This window comes from Prorops nasuta, unplaced genomic scaffold, assembly GCF_024137725.1.
Source record: "Prorops nasuta isolate Cenicafe-Biocafe unplaced genomic scaffold, Cenicafe_Pnas_1.2 PNAS00010, whole genome shotgun sequence".
Lineage (NCBI taxonomy): Eukaryota > Metazoa > Arthropoda > Insecta > Hymenoptera > Bethylidae > Prorops > Prorops nasuta.
Window position 1 is genome coordinate 7,351,337 of NW_027116807.1, and position 15,189 is coordinate 7,366,525.

The window sequence follows — 15,189 nt, forward strand, 5'->3', positions numbered from 1 at the left end:
AACGTTAAAAGCGAAAATTACGAGTGGCTTTGATTTCGCCGGATGAAAATTGTCAGATACCGATTAAAAAGTGAGATAAGTTAGAGAGGGAGAGAGGTACGAGAGATTTCGATGTGATTCAAAAGGCTGCTGTTCCCGCCAGAGTATCGACTGATGACGGGTTGCACAGCGCATGTGAGTGCGCTTTTCGGATAATGGGCGCTTCTGATTGGAGGAGCGGCGAGCGCTCCCGGCGCCATCTTAATTTCAGCCACCGAGCCGAGCGACCCACCCAGCCAGTACGGAGACAGGTAGTACTGTGCTGCTCTGCTCTCATCCGTTCCTCCGTATTGCGTAAATTTGCTTTAGCTGCGCTTATATACCAAGTTCTCACTTAGCTTTTTACGTGCGTGCGATCGGAAGGAGAGCATCGCTGCGATAACGCGGCTCGCGGCTCGATTTCCGGGTAAAACCGGGGGTTACGAACGTTTCCCGAGTTTCTTCAGGATTTAACGAAACATGAAGGAGTTAATCGTGTCTGTGCTGGGCGTTCTATTCGTTTGTCGGATCCAGGTGAGTCGTGTTTCCCATTCAGGTACATCGTGGGCGAAGCAAACAAAAGAAGAGAACCGGATCGCCTCCCTCCTCACTCACATTTCCACATCTTTTTCTTTTTCTACTCTTTTCCCCTACTCTCTTCTTTCTCTCTCTCCCTCACTCTTTCTCTCTCTATATCATTCCACCTACACCTACTGCTTTTCTGCGTGTTTTTAGCGATCCTGCGGACTGATCGATCCTTGTGTACACTACTACTATAATTATATGTGGTGTGCTCGAACTCTCAATGTAAACTGCATGTTTTTCTTACCAAGAAAATGTCTTAACCAGTGTGCAGCATATTCAGACTGTCAAGTGGCTTTGGACGATCGATCCGTGTTTCAGCTTCGTGTTAGCCAGTATTAAAAAGCAAAGAAATCTCATTTTGTAAGCTTTATTCTCCTTGACAATGATTCACACCTGTGGTTTAAGATATAGGGACGTGGCTCGGAAAACTCGATTCTCACCAAATTAAATTCTCTCGTTCGATTTAAAGCAGTCTGCGGCGTGTTGTTCCAGGCCCCATCAGTGTTTGCCGCTGATAATGCTAGGAAAATGCAATTTCAACCCCTCAATTTCGGTCTAATATCCTTGCTAATTTAGTTCACTCGACGCACCGTTCACGCGGCTTCTTCTCATAATATTCTTTATTACTCCAGTTATTGCTCTCTGAGCGTTGCTGTGTTCAGGGAATAAATTGGAAATATTCGTTTCGTTAAGATGCTTGGCAAACTGGATGTGACTCATACCAGTCATACCGTATTTTCTTTCACTTCAATTCGATCGAGTTTTTCGTAGCATGTTCGGGGTTCGATACTCAGCTTGATCCGGCAGACCGGCAACAAAACATTTTCGAATTGACACGAATGGTCATAAAATCCCGGACGTCCTCCCACATTATTTCAGAGTGATGGCAGACAAAGCAACGTAGTGAATGTAGACGTATTTGAAACACAGAAAAACGGAAGCGTAACCGGTGTGAAGTCAATGTGCTTGTACTTCCGTTTTCATACGTCTTCAATTAACTTTACGTCTACTACGACACTATACGTCTGCTATAATCTCTACTGATTTACTCCACCGCATCTACAAATCCTGTCGCTTTTTGAAACAACAATCTTTCCTTCGTAACAATAATAATGAGTTTAGAATAGACACATCCCATTGATGGTTGGTAATTATTTGAATTGATTCCGAACGCGAGGCAGAGAGGAGTGGGAGAGAGATGCCTCGGAGCATCGGGCGGAAATCGTTATTTTGCCAATCGATCGCAGCAGTAATACACAATTTCCTGCGCGTAGGTGAACTAAAATTAAATAATTTCTTGAAATTGGTACGGCGTTTTAGCCCTTTTTTAAGCTATAGTCCAAAAGAAAGTTTGAAAAATGTACGTCAGGAATGATCGCGAAATTTCTATCAGCAGATAAATTATGTAAACTTTGTTCGTGAAACGCAGGCAGTTGGAAGAAATACTGCACGAACTTACTACTCCCCTCTCTATTTTTGTAATGAAACATGAAAAAAGAAATATTTTTATAACGACATTGAGACTAGCAACGAATGCAAATGAAGTGATGCATGCGAGAGACAAACCGATCACTGATTAATACGTCAAATGCTCTTGAGGGGGCACCACGGGGTCTGCTGCTTCACAGAGGAGGCGTGCCGTCGGTTTATTAGCCTAACCCTGCCACCGGTATTTTTCCATTAAAAACAAACTTTGGAGTTTATCAGTATTTACATAGAATTGTAACGTTCTCGTATTGTACCAGACGCGAACGTTCGATGTGATTAGTAAATGGACCACACCAGAACGATTTCAAACGTTTACAGTAGAAACGGAAGTGATGTCGCCGGTCATGTATCAAACATGGCGCTCTGTTTATAAACGAAACTCGAGCGGTTAGGTCACTTTAGAATTCTGAGAAAACCTCTTTTTTCCTTGAAAAATGTTTCAACATCTGGAAAATAATGTGGCAAAGTTTTATAGATGGATAAAATCGCTATTTACTTGAATTTTGAATTGTTTCCTGGCTCTTTGGTACAAACACCGTGCACGTCGTACAACGTTATTGAAGTAAGAATGTGTAACTGTAAATGTAAACAAAAAATACACTTGAATTTTAAAAAATAAATTAACGGTAGCTGCGTTCATAGCATGCATATGCACTACCATACATTCTCATTTCATTATAGTTGTATTGGTATACACGGTGTTCAATGTGTTAGTAAATCTCTGATATATTGTAAAAATTTCTACATTTTTATCAGTGAACAATTGTTTTTAAATTTTAATGTTCCATTTATAAACTTATTATCTATCGCCAACTAAAATTTAGAGTCGATTGACTTTTTCTCGCAGAGATATTCTACATTAAAAATCAGCTTACCAGCGTTGGTAACGTGAAATTTTTCTGCGCTTTTATTTTTAATTAAAGAATGGGGCTTACACGCTCAAAAAGAATTAAGAGAGTTAAAAGACTGTTATTATCCGACTACTCTATGAAAATTTAGTCTTTATTCATTATTTATACTTTAAAAGAAATATCGTCAAAAGATGCGTGTTAGTTTGGTTTGAATTTTATGTTTATTGTATAATGGAGGAGTTATAAGCTGGGACAAAGTAGCAACGCTGTAAAAACTTACTGACGAGGATAAAGCATGAAGCATAAAGTCAATCGATTCCAAATTTTAGCAGATGCTATATATACATATAATAACTCTACGAATGGAATGTCGTGTTAAAATTTAAAAACAATTGCAAGCTGTGTTTAAGTTCAGAGAAATATTTTAAACGTATATTTTTCTCGAAACCACATATTTCCAATCAGGTGGCAGCATATAACTCGAACAAAAGTTGACCGATTTATTTCAAAATTTAACTGTTTATTCGAAATTACATTCTCTATAGAAATGCTTATAATTAGTCATTAAATTGCATAGTTCTCTCGTTATAAATAATCTTCTCGCAATTTTTCATGGAATTTTTATTTTTTATTTTTTTTTTTTCAGAAAAACTCAATTTTTTTAAAAATTGGTATATCATAGAATTCTTTGGTAACACTTGCGGAGATATGATTCCTTTATATTTGAGCTGCTTCACTTTGTACTTTCTAGGCAAAACTTAAATGCCATATCAAAAGCATGTTTTTTATTATACTGCTATACTACTGAAATAAGGGGCTTCTTATACCACTATGCACACCCGAGTAACTAGTTATTTTTGAGAATTTTGCAGAAAGCTCCTGTAAAAATATTAGTGTGATGTTTTTTAGGTTCGAAGAAAATACTTTTGAAATTTATGAATTTTTTTCACTTTGCCAATTTTTTTTTAATTGTAGCATTCGCACAGCCCCTGAAATAATCGATGTATATTGTGCGGATGATTGTTGATGGAAGAATTATCTGAAACAAAAATATCAGCTAGATCTACGTTCGGTATGAATGTGGCTATTTTTTAAATTGGTTTTGTTAACTTTTATGCAAAAATAACAAAAATTGTAACTGTTGGTTAAAAAATACTAAAAAAGATTTTTTCGGTAAAAAAAAACGGTAAAACTCATTATTTTTACTTAATTCTAGTACCCACCATACTCAAACATGTGACGAATATGTATAGAAAATTTCTTAAGGATCGGTTCAGTACTTCCGGATAAAACGTCAACACAGTAAGGAAAAAAGTGATTCGAAGAAAAACGCATTTAAAGTGCTTCCGCAGATATACATACATATATACAGCTGGTAGCGTGCTCGAATAAAACTGAAAAGTAAACACTTAGACTATTCCATTCTTTATGAAATTTTCTTGAAATATTTTTGATCTGGTATACATTCGAAAACCGTTAAAAAAATATATATACGTGGTTACTTGAAGTTGTCATAGTAGTACACCTTTAACGGGAATCCGTATACCGACATTACAGAGCAAAACTATTTCGCATGCAGCGTCGTTATTTGTTGACGGATTGTAAAGTTATTACATGTTTTTGGAAATGCCAGAAGCTTATCTACTAAGTTACGTTAGGAAAATTAACAAAAAATGAAAAAAAAAATTTTGTTTAAATAAATATATTAACATTATTGAGAAACAACAATTAAATCGCAAAATCCCCCAACATACTTTACTAGATAATGTTCATACGTTTCCAAAAAATCCACTAAAATACAAATCTGTCAAGAAATGACGATGCTGCATGCGAAATAAATAATGGAAAAATTTCGTGTTGGCGACTTCCCGAACACGAAATTCTTCCATTATTTATTTCGCATGCAGCATCGTAATTTCTTGACAGATTTGCATTTTACTGGACTTTTTGGAAACGTATGAACATTATCTAGTAAAGTACGTTGGGGGATTTTGCGATTTAATTGTTGTTTCTCAATAATGTTAATATATTTATTTAAACAAATTTTTTTTCATTTTTTGTTAATTTTCCTTACGTAACTTAGTAGATAAGCTTCTGGCATTTCCAAAAACATGTAATAACTTTACAATCCGTCAACAAATGACGACGCTGCATGCGAAATAGTTTTCGCCCTGTAATGTCGGTATACGGATTCCCGTTAAGTATAGAATGAGAAAACACGATTATATGTATTGCTTGTCTTGTTTCAACTAATTGCATCAGTTAGGTAGTGCAGCGAGAAAGAAGCAAACCTATAGTACGCGAGGGGAACGAGATTCAATATTTCCCACACCATACTACTCTAGCTCTGTTCTCATGATGAATCGAATAAAATGTATTTTTTTATCCTAACTAAAAACTGTGCAAGTAGCCATTCCAGTTATAAACTACAGTAAAAAAATCGTCAATGAAGAAATACTGTGCAGTTTCTACATTTTGACACGAATCTATTTAAAAAAATTATTCCTTATAGCTCAATAGTCGTACAATAATGATCTAATCTTAGAAATTCGTTATGTTCCATGGTTCCTCTGAGAAAAAGTTACAAAATGTCTATTTTCCACGTCTAAATTGACTTAACCCCTTAATCTTAGCACTGTCTTAACTAAGATCAACTTGTCTTACTCTAACCTTCAACGCAACGCGTAGTTCATCCAAAGTAATTACTAAGCTGAAGTTCTCGCTTAGTTCGGTTTACAAATTCGGCACATAGGTTTGTGCAACTACGAGTTATCGCCGACTCCGTCGCTCTAGCGGAAAGGTAGGGTAAAAACGCGGGAAATGATTTATGGCCGGTAGGCGTGTTGCAATAGCGACGCCGATTGAAATGAAACTGGATGAAATTGAAATACTTAAAACATTGACTCAACAAGTGTCTGGAGGAGAAAAGGAGGGGGGTAGGGGGTATAGTTTAGAGCGTCTGGTGTTTGACGGTGATAAAAGTGTCATTTCAATGGCAGTCAGTCAGCATTGAGAGGTTAGAATTTTTGTTGACCTTCGATTACTTGTTTCAGGCGGTATCCGAGCGATTGGAATTGGCGCCAGCCGGTGGACGATCCGAACCACAGGTAAGCAAAGCGAGTAAACTATCGGAAAACCGAAAAGAGGTTAACTTTTCGACTCAGTGACTAATTACCGAGCATCGGTTTGTTCGAACAGGTAGCGACTCTGTGCGAGCCTGGCGAGGCCTATCTGGCTCAACATATGAGCGATCAAGGTCGATGGGTCTCCTCCACGGATAAGAAGAGCTGCATGACGGACAAGCTCGAAATTCTGGAATATTGTAAAAAAGTAAGACACCATATGTATATATATATATATATTGAACCACTTATTATCGACCGAGTGGTACGTTTGTTTGCCAACCGGTGAGAAAATTGCCGTCTGTACGTGAAACAAATTAAAGTTTAGCAACGGAACAGAAATACAGAGAAAGAATTGTGCACGTATATATCAATTAAGAAAGTTACCTGTGTAAGTCTATTATGTGCACACTATTCTCGATTTAATTTTCATCTCGTAAATTGAGAGGTTGGACGTTGGTTATTATTATACGCAGCGTTGATTAAACTGTCAAGTCGAGTCCTCGCTTTTCACTTGCACACGTATTTATTATTATTATCATAGATACAGCTCACTATATGAAAATTTGACGTTCTTAGGCTTACCCGAAACGAGATATCACCAATATCGTGGAATCATCTCATTACGTGCGAGTGAGCGGTTGGTGCAAACCAGGAAGGACCAAATGCAAATTGTCTCGGTGGGTGAAACCGTACAGATGCCTGGGTAAGTACACCAACTCTCGTTGTTGACGAAAACTTTGAATCTGTTAAATTCAACACTGATCCAATTGCTCTGAATCATTATAGAGGGACCTTTCCAAAGCGATGCTCTCTTGGTTCCCGAGGGATGCCTCTTCGATCACCTACACAACCAAACAAAATGTTGGGAATCCCACAGGTAAAGGAAAAACGGCTCGCCCCTAGAAGAGCAGCTATTTCGAGCCTGCTGGTAGAAAACTCCTGGCATCTTTTTTTATCGCTAAATAGACGTTGCAAAGGTTTGGATCAAAGCGTGCACGTAGCGCCATTAACGCTTGCCAGGGTCGTGCCCTTTTCAACGGCTCCAGTTCAATATTGTGAAAGCCTTGAAAAAGCTTTTATACGGGCGTCTGTGTGTACCGAAATGGGCTTGAAATTATTTATTTTACTCAATAATTGCTCGATCCTGCAACCAGAAGCATTTCTCTTCCAAGGAATTCATTGTTTGTTGTTCCTTCAGGTGGAACGCTACAGCAGCAGATACCTGCCGGGAGCGAAATATGAACCTACGAAGTTTTGCGATGCTCCTGCCTTGTGGAATATCGTTATTCGCTGGAGTAGAGTTTGTTTGCTGTCCGAAACATCTGAAAGGTACGTAACGTACGTACATATATATCATTTACATTCGTATGCATGTTAAAGTACATTTATGTATTATTCTGCCCCTGACTCGTTTTTTCCTTCATTCCTAGAGAAGAGTGCGAAAAGTCTTGGCTCTGCGAAAAAACTGTGAGAGAGAGAGAGAGAGAGAGAGAGAGAGAGAGAGAGAGAGAGAGAGAGAGAGAAAGAGAGGGAGGTGATATTCCTTGAGTATTATAGAAATATACTGTACATAGGTATACGTGCAGCCGCGGAATCAATCGATAACCGATTTGGACAACTGCACGTGGTTGGAGGAGTGCGACAATCGATGGAGAAGAAGTAGGCGTATTCATATTCATCAGCGGCTAGTACTTCCGCCGGAAACTCGAAATTTGTAGGGGGGAGAGACGCGTAAAGAAAATAGGATGCACAACGGCGTAGAAACTTATAGCGTCGCGACGCGCAGTCGTCGAGAACGTTGACGCAAGGTTATTGATTGTACGAGCGGGCAAGAAGTAGAACGCGAGGGGGGCTCCACTCGGAGGGGGAGGGGGGAGGGGCTAACGCGAGATTCCTTTAATACCTAGGCCCTTTACAGCTGATAATCGTTAAACTGCAGGAAAATACTCGGGTTTTTCTGCTTTCGAGATTTTATTTTTTAATATTTTATTAATCTCGTGTTAGTGGGAAATCAAGGGAATTGCTAGTCTCTCTTTACGATCAAAATGCGAGGTTCGCTTAATACATACTTTTTATAGATTATCCTCGTTAAACTCGATAAAAATATTCACTTTCAGGTTTGAGTATTGAATTGTTAAATAATTTATGAATTTCGTTAATCGGAAATCATAGAAACTCTTGTGGAATATAAAAATATGTATGAAAATATTAGAGAAGATGAATTTCAGTGTAAATCTCTTACTATATGCCTTTTTTTTCTTTCATGACTTGTGTGGTATTTGTTTGAGAAGTGTGAGCTGGGGCTTATAATCAGCAGAAATTGTTCTCGCTTCTTGGAGTGAAGCATCCGACTCATCAGACCGACTATTCCCGAAGAATGGAACATCTCGAGGATCTAGTTAGCCTCAGAGTGCAAGGCTGTCCCTGTAACACTTAGCACGCGAGAACGCATTTTCGTCAAACTTGCCAGTTTTAAAGTTTCTCAAATCCCCAGCGCACCCCTCCTCTTCTCCTCCGTCGCCGCCACGGAGACCCAATTAAACAGTAGTCAGCTGAATATTACCCCGCTTGAACTTTGCTCAATGATCTTACCCTGAAAACTCCATTCATCTCATCTCAATCATCTAAAAATATTTATAATATCAGCCTCTCTGACGTTTGTTCAATTTCACTAATTCTGTTTCATTTTCCTGCTTTATTTGCAATTATGCAGAAAACGTAAAGTGCAAGAAACCAATCGACATGCCAATTCCGAAAAATACGGACGATGACGGGGATGAGGAAGAAAGGGACGATTTTGATCTCGACGAAGACGCTGACGATGATGGAGACATCGATGACGATGACGATTATGGATGGGACGGAAACTGGGGAGAGCATGATGAAGATGAGAGCGACGAGGAATATCTCGATGATTATGATACTACTACTAGGTTTTTATTTTTTATTTATTAATTATCTGAGCTTTCACGTTTAATAATGTGTTTGATAATTAATCATTGTTTTCTGTACAGTCGGCCAGTAACAACATCTGGAACAGAAAAAGCCAAGCAAGAAGCGACTGCGATGCCGCTGCCACTTAGCAGCAGCACACAGCAGCCTTCTCAGCCTCAAGGCACACCCGATCCTTATCTGACACACTTTGATCCAAGATCGGAGCACCAGAGTTACAAACAAGCTCAAATGAGACTCGAGGAAGTTCATAAGGAAAAAGTAACAAAGGTAGCGTTGCATTTTTCAGTCTGATCGTCAGTAGTACGAGTCAACGATGTACGACAATAATGATACTTCATTCGTGTACAATAGTAGCTGAATAAAAGATAATACAGGGCGAAACATTAGTGTCGAATCTTTGCGCTGCAACAATTTCAGGTGATGAAGGACTGGAGTGACCTGGAAGAGAGATATCAAGACATTCGTGCTCGAGATCCTGTTGCTGCTGATGCCTTTAAACGATGGATGACAGCACGTTTCCAGCAAACTGTAGCGGCACTCGAGGAGAGCGGTAATGCTGAGAAACATCAGCTGAGTGCTATGCATCAGCAACGAGTTCAGGTTCGTTGAAAAAAGAAAAGATTAGTAAGTGAAAAATTAAAATTAAATTCCTTGGTTTCGAACTTTTTAATGATATATTTTATTACCTTTTTAGGAAGCTGTAAAGCAAAGGAATGAGGAAGCCATGGCTTGTTACACTGCTGCGCTTAACGAAACACCGCCAAATGTAAGATTAATCGTGAAAGCGTGTACAGGATAAAGCGCCAAAAAGATACCCCAGAGTTAGAATATGAAAATCCATTTATCGCCATAGCTATAAAAAATATCAATTTTTTAAAATCTTTTTGAACGTAAATGAAAATAAGTTTCTAAAAAAAATTGATATCTATCGTGGTAACGAAGATGAGCATTCTTTCAAGATGGAATTTCGCGGTGTGTGAATCGACGCGTCACGTGAGCAGTAGGTTATGGGAAGGATACGGTGCGATTGACAGTGGAGTCGTGTCTCACTCGTTATCTGCCGCAAGCCAGACGCGTCACTCCACGCGCCGTGTAATTTCGATCGAGCGGTACCATTAAACGGCGTGTCGATATCCGCGCCGCGCCTAGTATCTATCTATGTGTAGAAAAAACTCGAAGTAGAAGCTGTGGCTCCGCGTTTCTGCACATATGGACTTAGGACTTGATTGCACGGAGCATTTACTAAATTAAATGCTGATGTCGTGGCTTTAAAGATTTAGATCAATTTTTTATGTATTGATAAAAATCGTTTCTTTGCGTTCGTATATGTAGCGTCCACCGCATTTGCAGTAGGCTCGACAGCCGCATCCGTGCATTATGGCCTTTATACCGATGTGCAGATTTATGCGTGTACGATGATTCACACGTTACAATACTTTTCCCGTTTTGAATGGGTAAAGAAGTACTTTGGAATATGGACGTCACACACGCATAAAGAGATATATTCTTGTGAGTCCACTTATACAAATACACGGCGTGGGATCTTCAATTCCAGTTTTTTCTATCCATAGACATACATATAAAGAGCGAGCTATGCTAATCCACATGCCGCGTAATGCAACTTACAAGTGCTGCCTCACCCTGTATAGCACCAGCTATTTTTTTAAGCGTGTTTTTTTTTACATGTTGTGTAAAAATTCGTAGATGCATCGTATTCAGAAATGCCTCCAGAAGCTTTTGAGAGCTCTTCACAAGGACAGGCATCACACTATTGCGCACTACAAGCATTTACTCGATAGCAGCCTCGAGCAGGCTCAACGCGAGAAACCTGCAACTTTGGAACACCTGGCAGAGATTGACAAAATAACAAATCAGAGCCTACTGATGCTGGAACGGTTAGAGCAAATTTCTTTGCAGTCCTCCCATCAGTCGATTGCTATTTTATTTATATATAAGCAAAATCTTTTTTTTTTATAATACACGCCCGAAATCTTACGTGTAGGTACCCAGATTTGAGCGCGAAAATTGGTCGTCTTATGGATGATTACGTTTTGGCACTCAGGAGCAAAGACGAGACACCTGGCTTGCTGCTGGCGATGACCCGTGAAGCTGAAGCCGCCATCTTAGACAAGTACCAGGCAGATGTGGCGAGTAAACAACAAGGTAAATTACAAATACGATGCATACTGTTGATTAAAAGTTGAATTAAATAAATTAATTGATTTTTTCTACATCTTGACAGAGAAGGAACATCAGAAACAGCTGGAGCGAGCTCGTAAAGAACAACGCAAGGCAGAGCGGGGTGAATTACGCACGGAGCAAGAACAGCACGAGGTAGCTGATCAGCCAACCGAGACTAAGGAGACCCCTCAACAACCCGAGCAACCAGCAGCCATGGCTGCCATGCATAACGAGGGTATCGTTAGGGCAGCTCACAGCATGACCCACGACGTTTCACACGCTGAACCGGTTGGAATTAGCTTTCCTTTATTTTGTAGAACAACATTTTTCTGCAATAGCCCGACTTTGAACTCTAATTTCTTGGAATTCTTTTTCTACAGGGTTATTCCGTGAAGCGAGAAAATTATCACAGGGAATCGCGGTCGGTATACTTCACCTTGGCGTTCGCTGGGATAGCTCTGATGGCAGCTGCAGTAGTCGGAGTAGCAGTTTTCAAAAGGCGAAGCGCGAGGAGCCCTCACCGTCAGGTATTATTAAGCTCTCAAGATTAACCTTGCTTTCTCTTTTTTGTCTTCTCTGTCTTATTTGATATGTCATTCCGTTATATATATATATATATATATCCTTCCTTTCCAATTTTTAATGATATTTCTCCGCTGTTAAAGGGCTTTATGGAAGTAGATCAGGCAGCCACTCCAGAAGAAAGACACGTGGCCAACATGCAGATCAACGGTTATGAAAACCCAACATACAAATACTTCGAGGTGAAAGAATAATTTCACCGCGTCACACAATCTCGTGCTGATCTGACTCTTCAAACCTAATTTTCAACTATACTTTCTGCGAATGTCTCAATATTACGATATTTCATTCTGTGTGATAGAAAAATTCAATTTCTAGAGATCAGATTGACGAGGCAAAGAGTGTTAATTTTTTATTGGCATAATGACGTAACCGAATTATCTCGGAAAGCAAAATTATTTTACAAAATAATTGTGTGTTGAGATTCCACTTATATCAGTGTGCCATAAAAATGGATTAGGTTCCGGTGTTCTATTTTCTCTTTGTTGATTATATTAGTAATATGATGAAGATGCAGAAAGAAGTGCGATGAAGTAGGATGCAATAGTATGATTTTGATTGTAAGAATAGCGATGTTTTGTTAGAAAGAAATTTAGGAGCGAGGAGTATGATCACGCGAAAAAGCTTGTCAACGTGCTTTCTGCATTTTCAAGCTTCTGGTATTTTTCGGGACAATTTTATGGCAATAAAGATTATGCATAAGGCGTATTCCATCAATTTCCAATAATCAGCTGTTCTTCGGAACAAAAGCGATTTTTCGCGACGCAGCATAATCTCCTTAACGATCGTAGATGATACTCAGAAAATATCAGAATCTCTTATGGATGCACATTAAATTTTGTAATGTGACCCTTAATCCTTAGTCGGTCCCCACTGCCTGGTTTTTCGGTGACCTGTCAGTACTTAACACCTATATACTTTTAGACTATGACAATTTGACACTTAAGAGACTAAATCACTAACGTATGTAATATTAATGAGAATCTAAGAAAGATATTCTATCATTCCACATGAAACAACTCATGCTCTCCCTTAAAAGAAAAATAATAAGAGTCCACTGTTTTTCGAGGTAAAGTCTAACTAAGGCATTGTTGAACGAAGAATGTTCGGCAGCCAGTTAGGGCTTCACCGAGTATTCTTGGTGACAATAAAAAGAGCTGGGATATCGAAGAAGCCACGAGAAGGCTGTCGAACAAGAGGAATAGAAGCGAATGAAACGAGTAACATTTTCTTTAATGGCATTAATACCTCTTTGACTCAAGTCGAAAAATGACGGCTGTTAAAGCGAGCATTTCTTATTTTCTTTTTTTTCGAAAGATCGTTCATACAATAACTATCTTAGGATATTATTATAATATGATGACGATAATATATTACACGTTTAATGCTTATATATTTGTACATGGTCAAAAGGTAGTTGCTCGTGTACTTTTGTCAGTGTCGCGTGAGAAGGGAGACGTCGACTCTCCTGTCCCTTAAAATCGCGGTGCTCTCTTTACCTTGGGCCCTTTCCCATCATCGTTAGACATTATATATTTCTCATCCACACAGCCATTTATAATTATTCGATTAAAGTATTTTACAATTATTTGTGCATAGTTCTTATGTACAATATTATAAGTATTGTGTATATTGTTTAGTATGATAAATATATTGCGTATAGCGACCTATACCATAAATAATTTATTATTTATTGCTGATTTGTGTGTGAAGCTATGTTTCTCTCTCTCTCTCTTCTACCTGGAAAATTTTCTCACGCTACACCGGCGAAGGGACGAAATGACAGATGATGCTACGTGGATAGCTTTAGCTCTCCTACACACATATAAAAACACGGAAACACCGCTGAATGTTAAAAATATTATTTTAGATATATTAAAATATAGTAATTACCACATGAGTGTACTATGACTATGAAATACAGCAGAATAGCATCAATATATTAATGATAACTAATATTTATATATATGTGTATATTATATAAATTGTTTAGTATATATATATATATACATACATAAATATGTATATGTATGTGAGTTTGTATGCTGTATGTGCGTGCGATTGTATCTGATGGATCTGATAAAAAGAAAATGAGAGATCCGAAGAGAGAGAGAGAGTGTAAGATAAAACGTGGTCGCGCGTGATAGAGAGAGAGAGAAAGAAAAAGGGAGGGTGTACGCTAGGTATGAATGGATACGCGTATACACACGTGCATATACATGTAAACGTATTATATATACACATATAAATATATATTATCCTGCAGCATATTGTCATTAAAATATTGACACATCGCATGCGTGGATGGATGTCGATTCACGATTTACGAAGAAATTTCTATATGGTTAGAATTTTCTTACAGTTCGCTAATCTTCTAGTATATATAATATATTTATATACTATATATCCCTATTGGCATTGAACTACCCCAATCAACCGGTAAATTAATTGGAATTGGCCTATTAGTGTGATTAATATACCAATTAAAATGCTGTTGTCTTCGTATTGTGAAAGAAAATTCAGACAACAATTGTAATACTTGCTTTAATCGTATATATATGATACAAGTAATTTGAAATTTTGAACTTTCCAATTGGTAATATCTTGATCTATTTGAGGGCAGCTATAAGAAAACTTGAGATTTGCTTCGGAAAAAAAATATTGAGAACAAGAAGCAAAGCAATATCAGTATTAGCAAGTGACGCATATCAGTTTTATGCATGTATTTTAGAGATGTGGAGGTGGTCATATATAGTATACTATATATCATTCTTCAAAATATGCTGAGTCCGCATCCAACCACCCTTTATAATTTTAAGAATTAATTTTTGTAAAGAAGTAATAAGTATATATATGTATATATGTATATCATATATATATATTATTAATATATAAAATATATACATATATACATATATTGTGGTAATTAGCTTAAAATCATATAAGGGAACGAGGAAATGAAGAAAATATACGTCCTTTAAATAGCGGCTCTGTCTCACTGTCGGACGGACGAAATAATAATAATAATAATAATAATGTAACTAGGCACTATTTTTAAGGTTTATTTGTACGTGCCGAATTCACGCCTTTTCCGATAATTAATAGTAATTCTAAATTGCATAAGCAGCCGGTTACATACATACTTTATGGTAAATTATTCGTGTGTAATTATATTGCTTTCCACCTTCTTGTGCCATCTCATTATTTCATCCTACGGACCAATACTATTTTTGTTTCTCTTCACTTTATTTGAACAAATTTGTTGGTTTTCAATTTTTAACTAAACTGTTGTCATTATCCCATTTGTAATTAAGCAATACACGATTAATTTGTTTTTAATTCTTGTATATTAGATCGATATAAATTAAATATTCTTCACAAGCTGTGTTTATCCATGGTTTTTT

General features: G+C 37.9%; 1 protein-coding gene across 3 annotated transcripts; it reads left to right on the forward strand.

Annotated features, from left to right (window-relative positions):
* The first annotated feature begins 277 nt into the window (after positions 1-277).
* Appl (amyloid-beta-like protein) lies at positions 278-14,972 on the forward strand. 3 transcript variants are annotated; one of them, XM_066732680.1, is made up of 15 exons: positions 278-552; positions 5,996-6,049; positions 6,141-6,272; positions 6,644-6,770; positions 6,854-6,944; positions 7,266-7,396; positions 8,781-9,000; positions 9,082-9,289; positions 9,440-9,622; positions 9,717-9,788; positions 10,727-10,917; positions 11,025-11,185; positions 11,265-11,491; positions 11,584-11,730; positions 11,869-14,972. In XM_066732680.1, exons 1-15 carry the CDS (start codon positions 499-501, stop codon positions 11,977-11,979), a joined length of 2,109 nt encoding a protein of 702 aa, XP_066588777.1. In that variant the 5' UTR covers positions 278-498; the 3' UTR covers positions 11,980-14,972. The 3 variants fall into 3 exon arrangements, with proteins under 3 accessions (XP_066588777.1, XP_066588779.1, XP_066588778.1); XM_066732682.1 differs by having other exon boundaries at positions 11,085-11,185; XM_066732681.1 differs by having other exon boundaries at positions 9,449-9,622.
* The last annotated feature ends 217 nt before the right edge of the window (positions 14,973-15,189 follow it).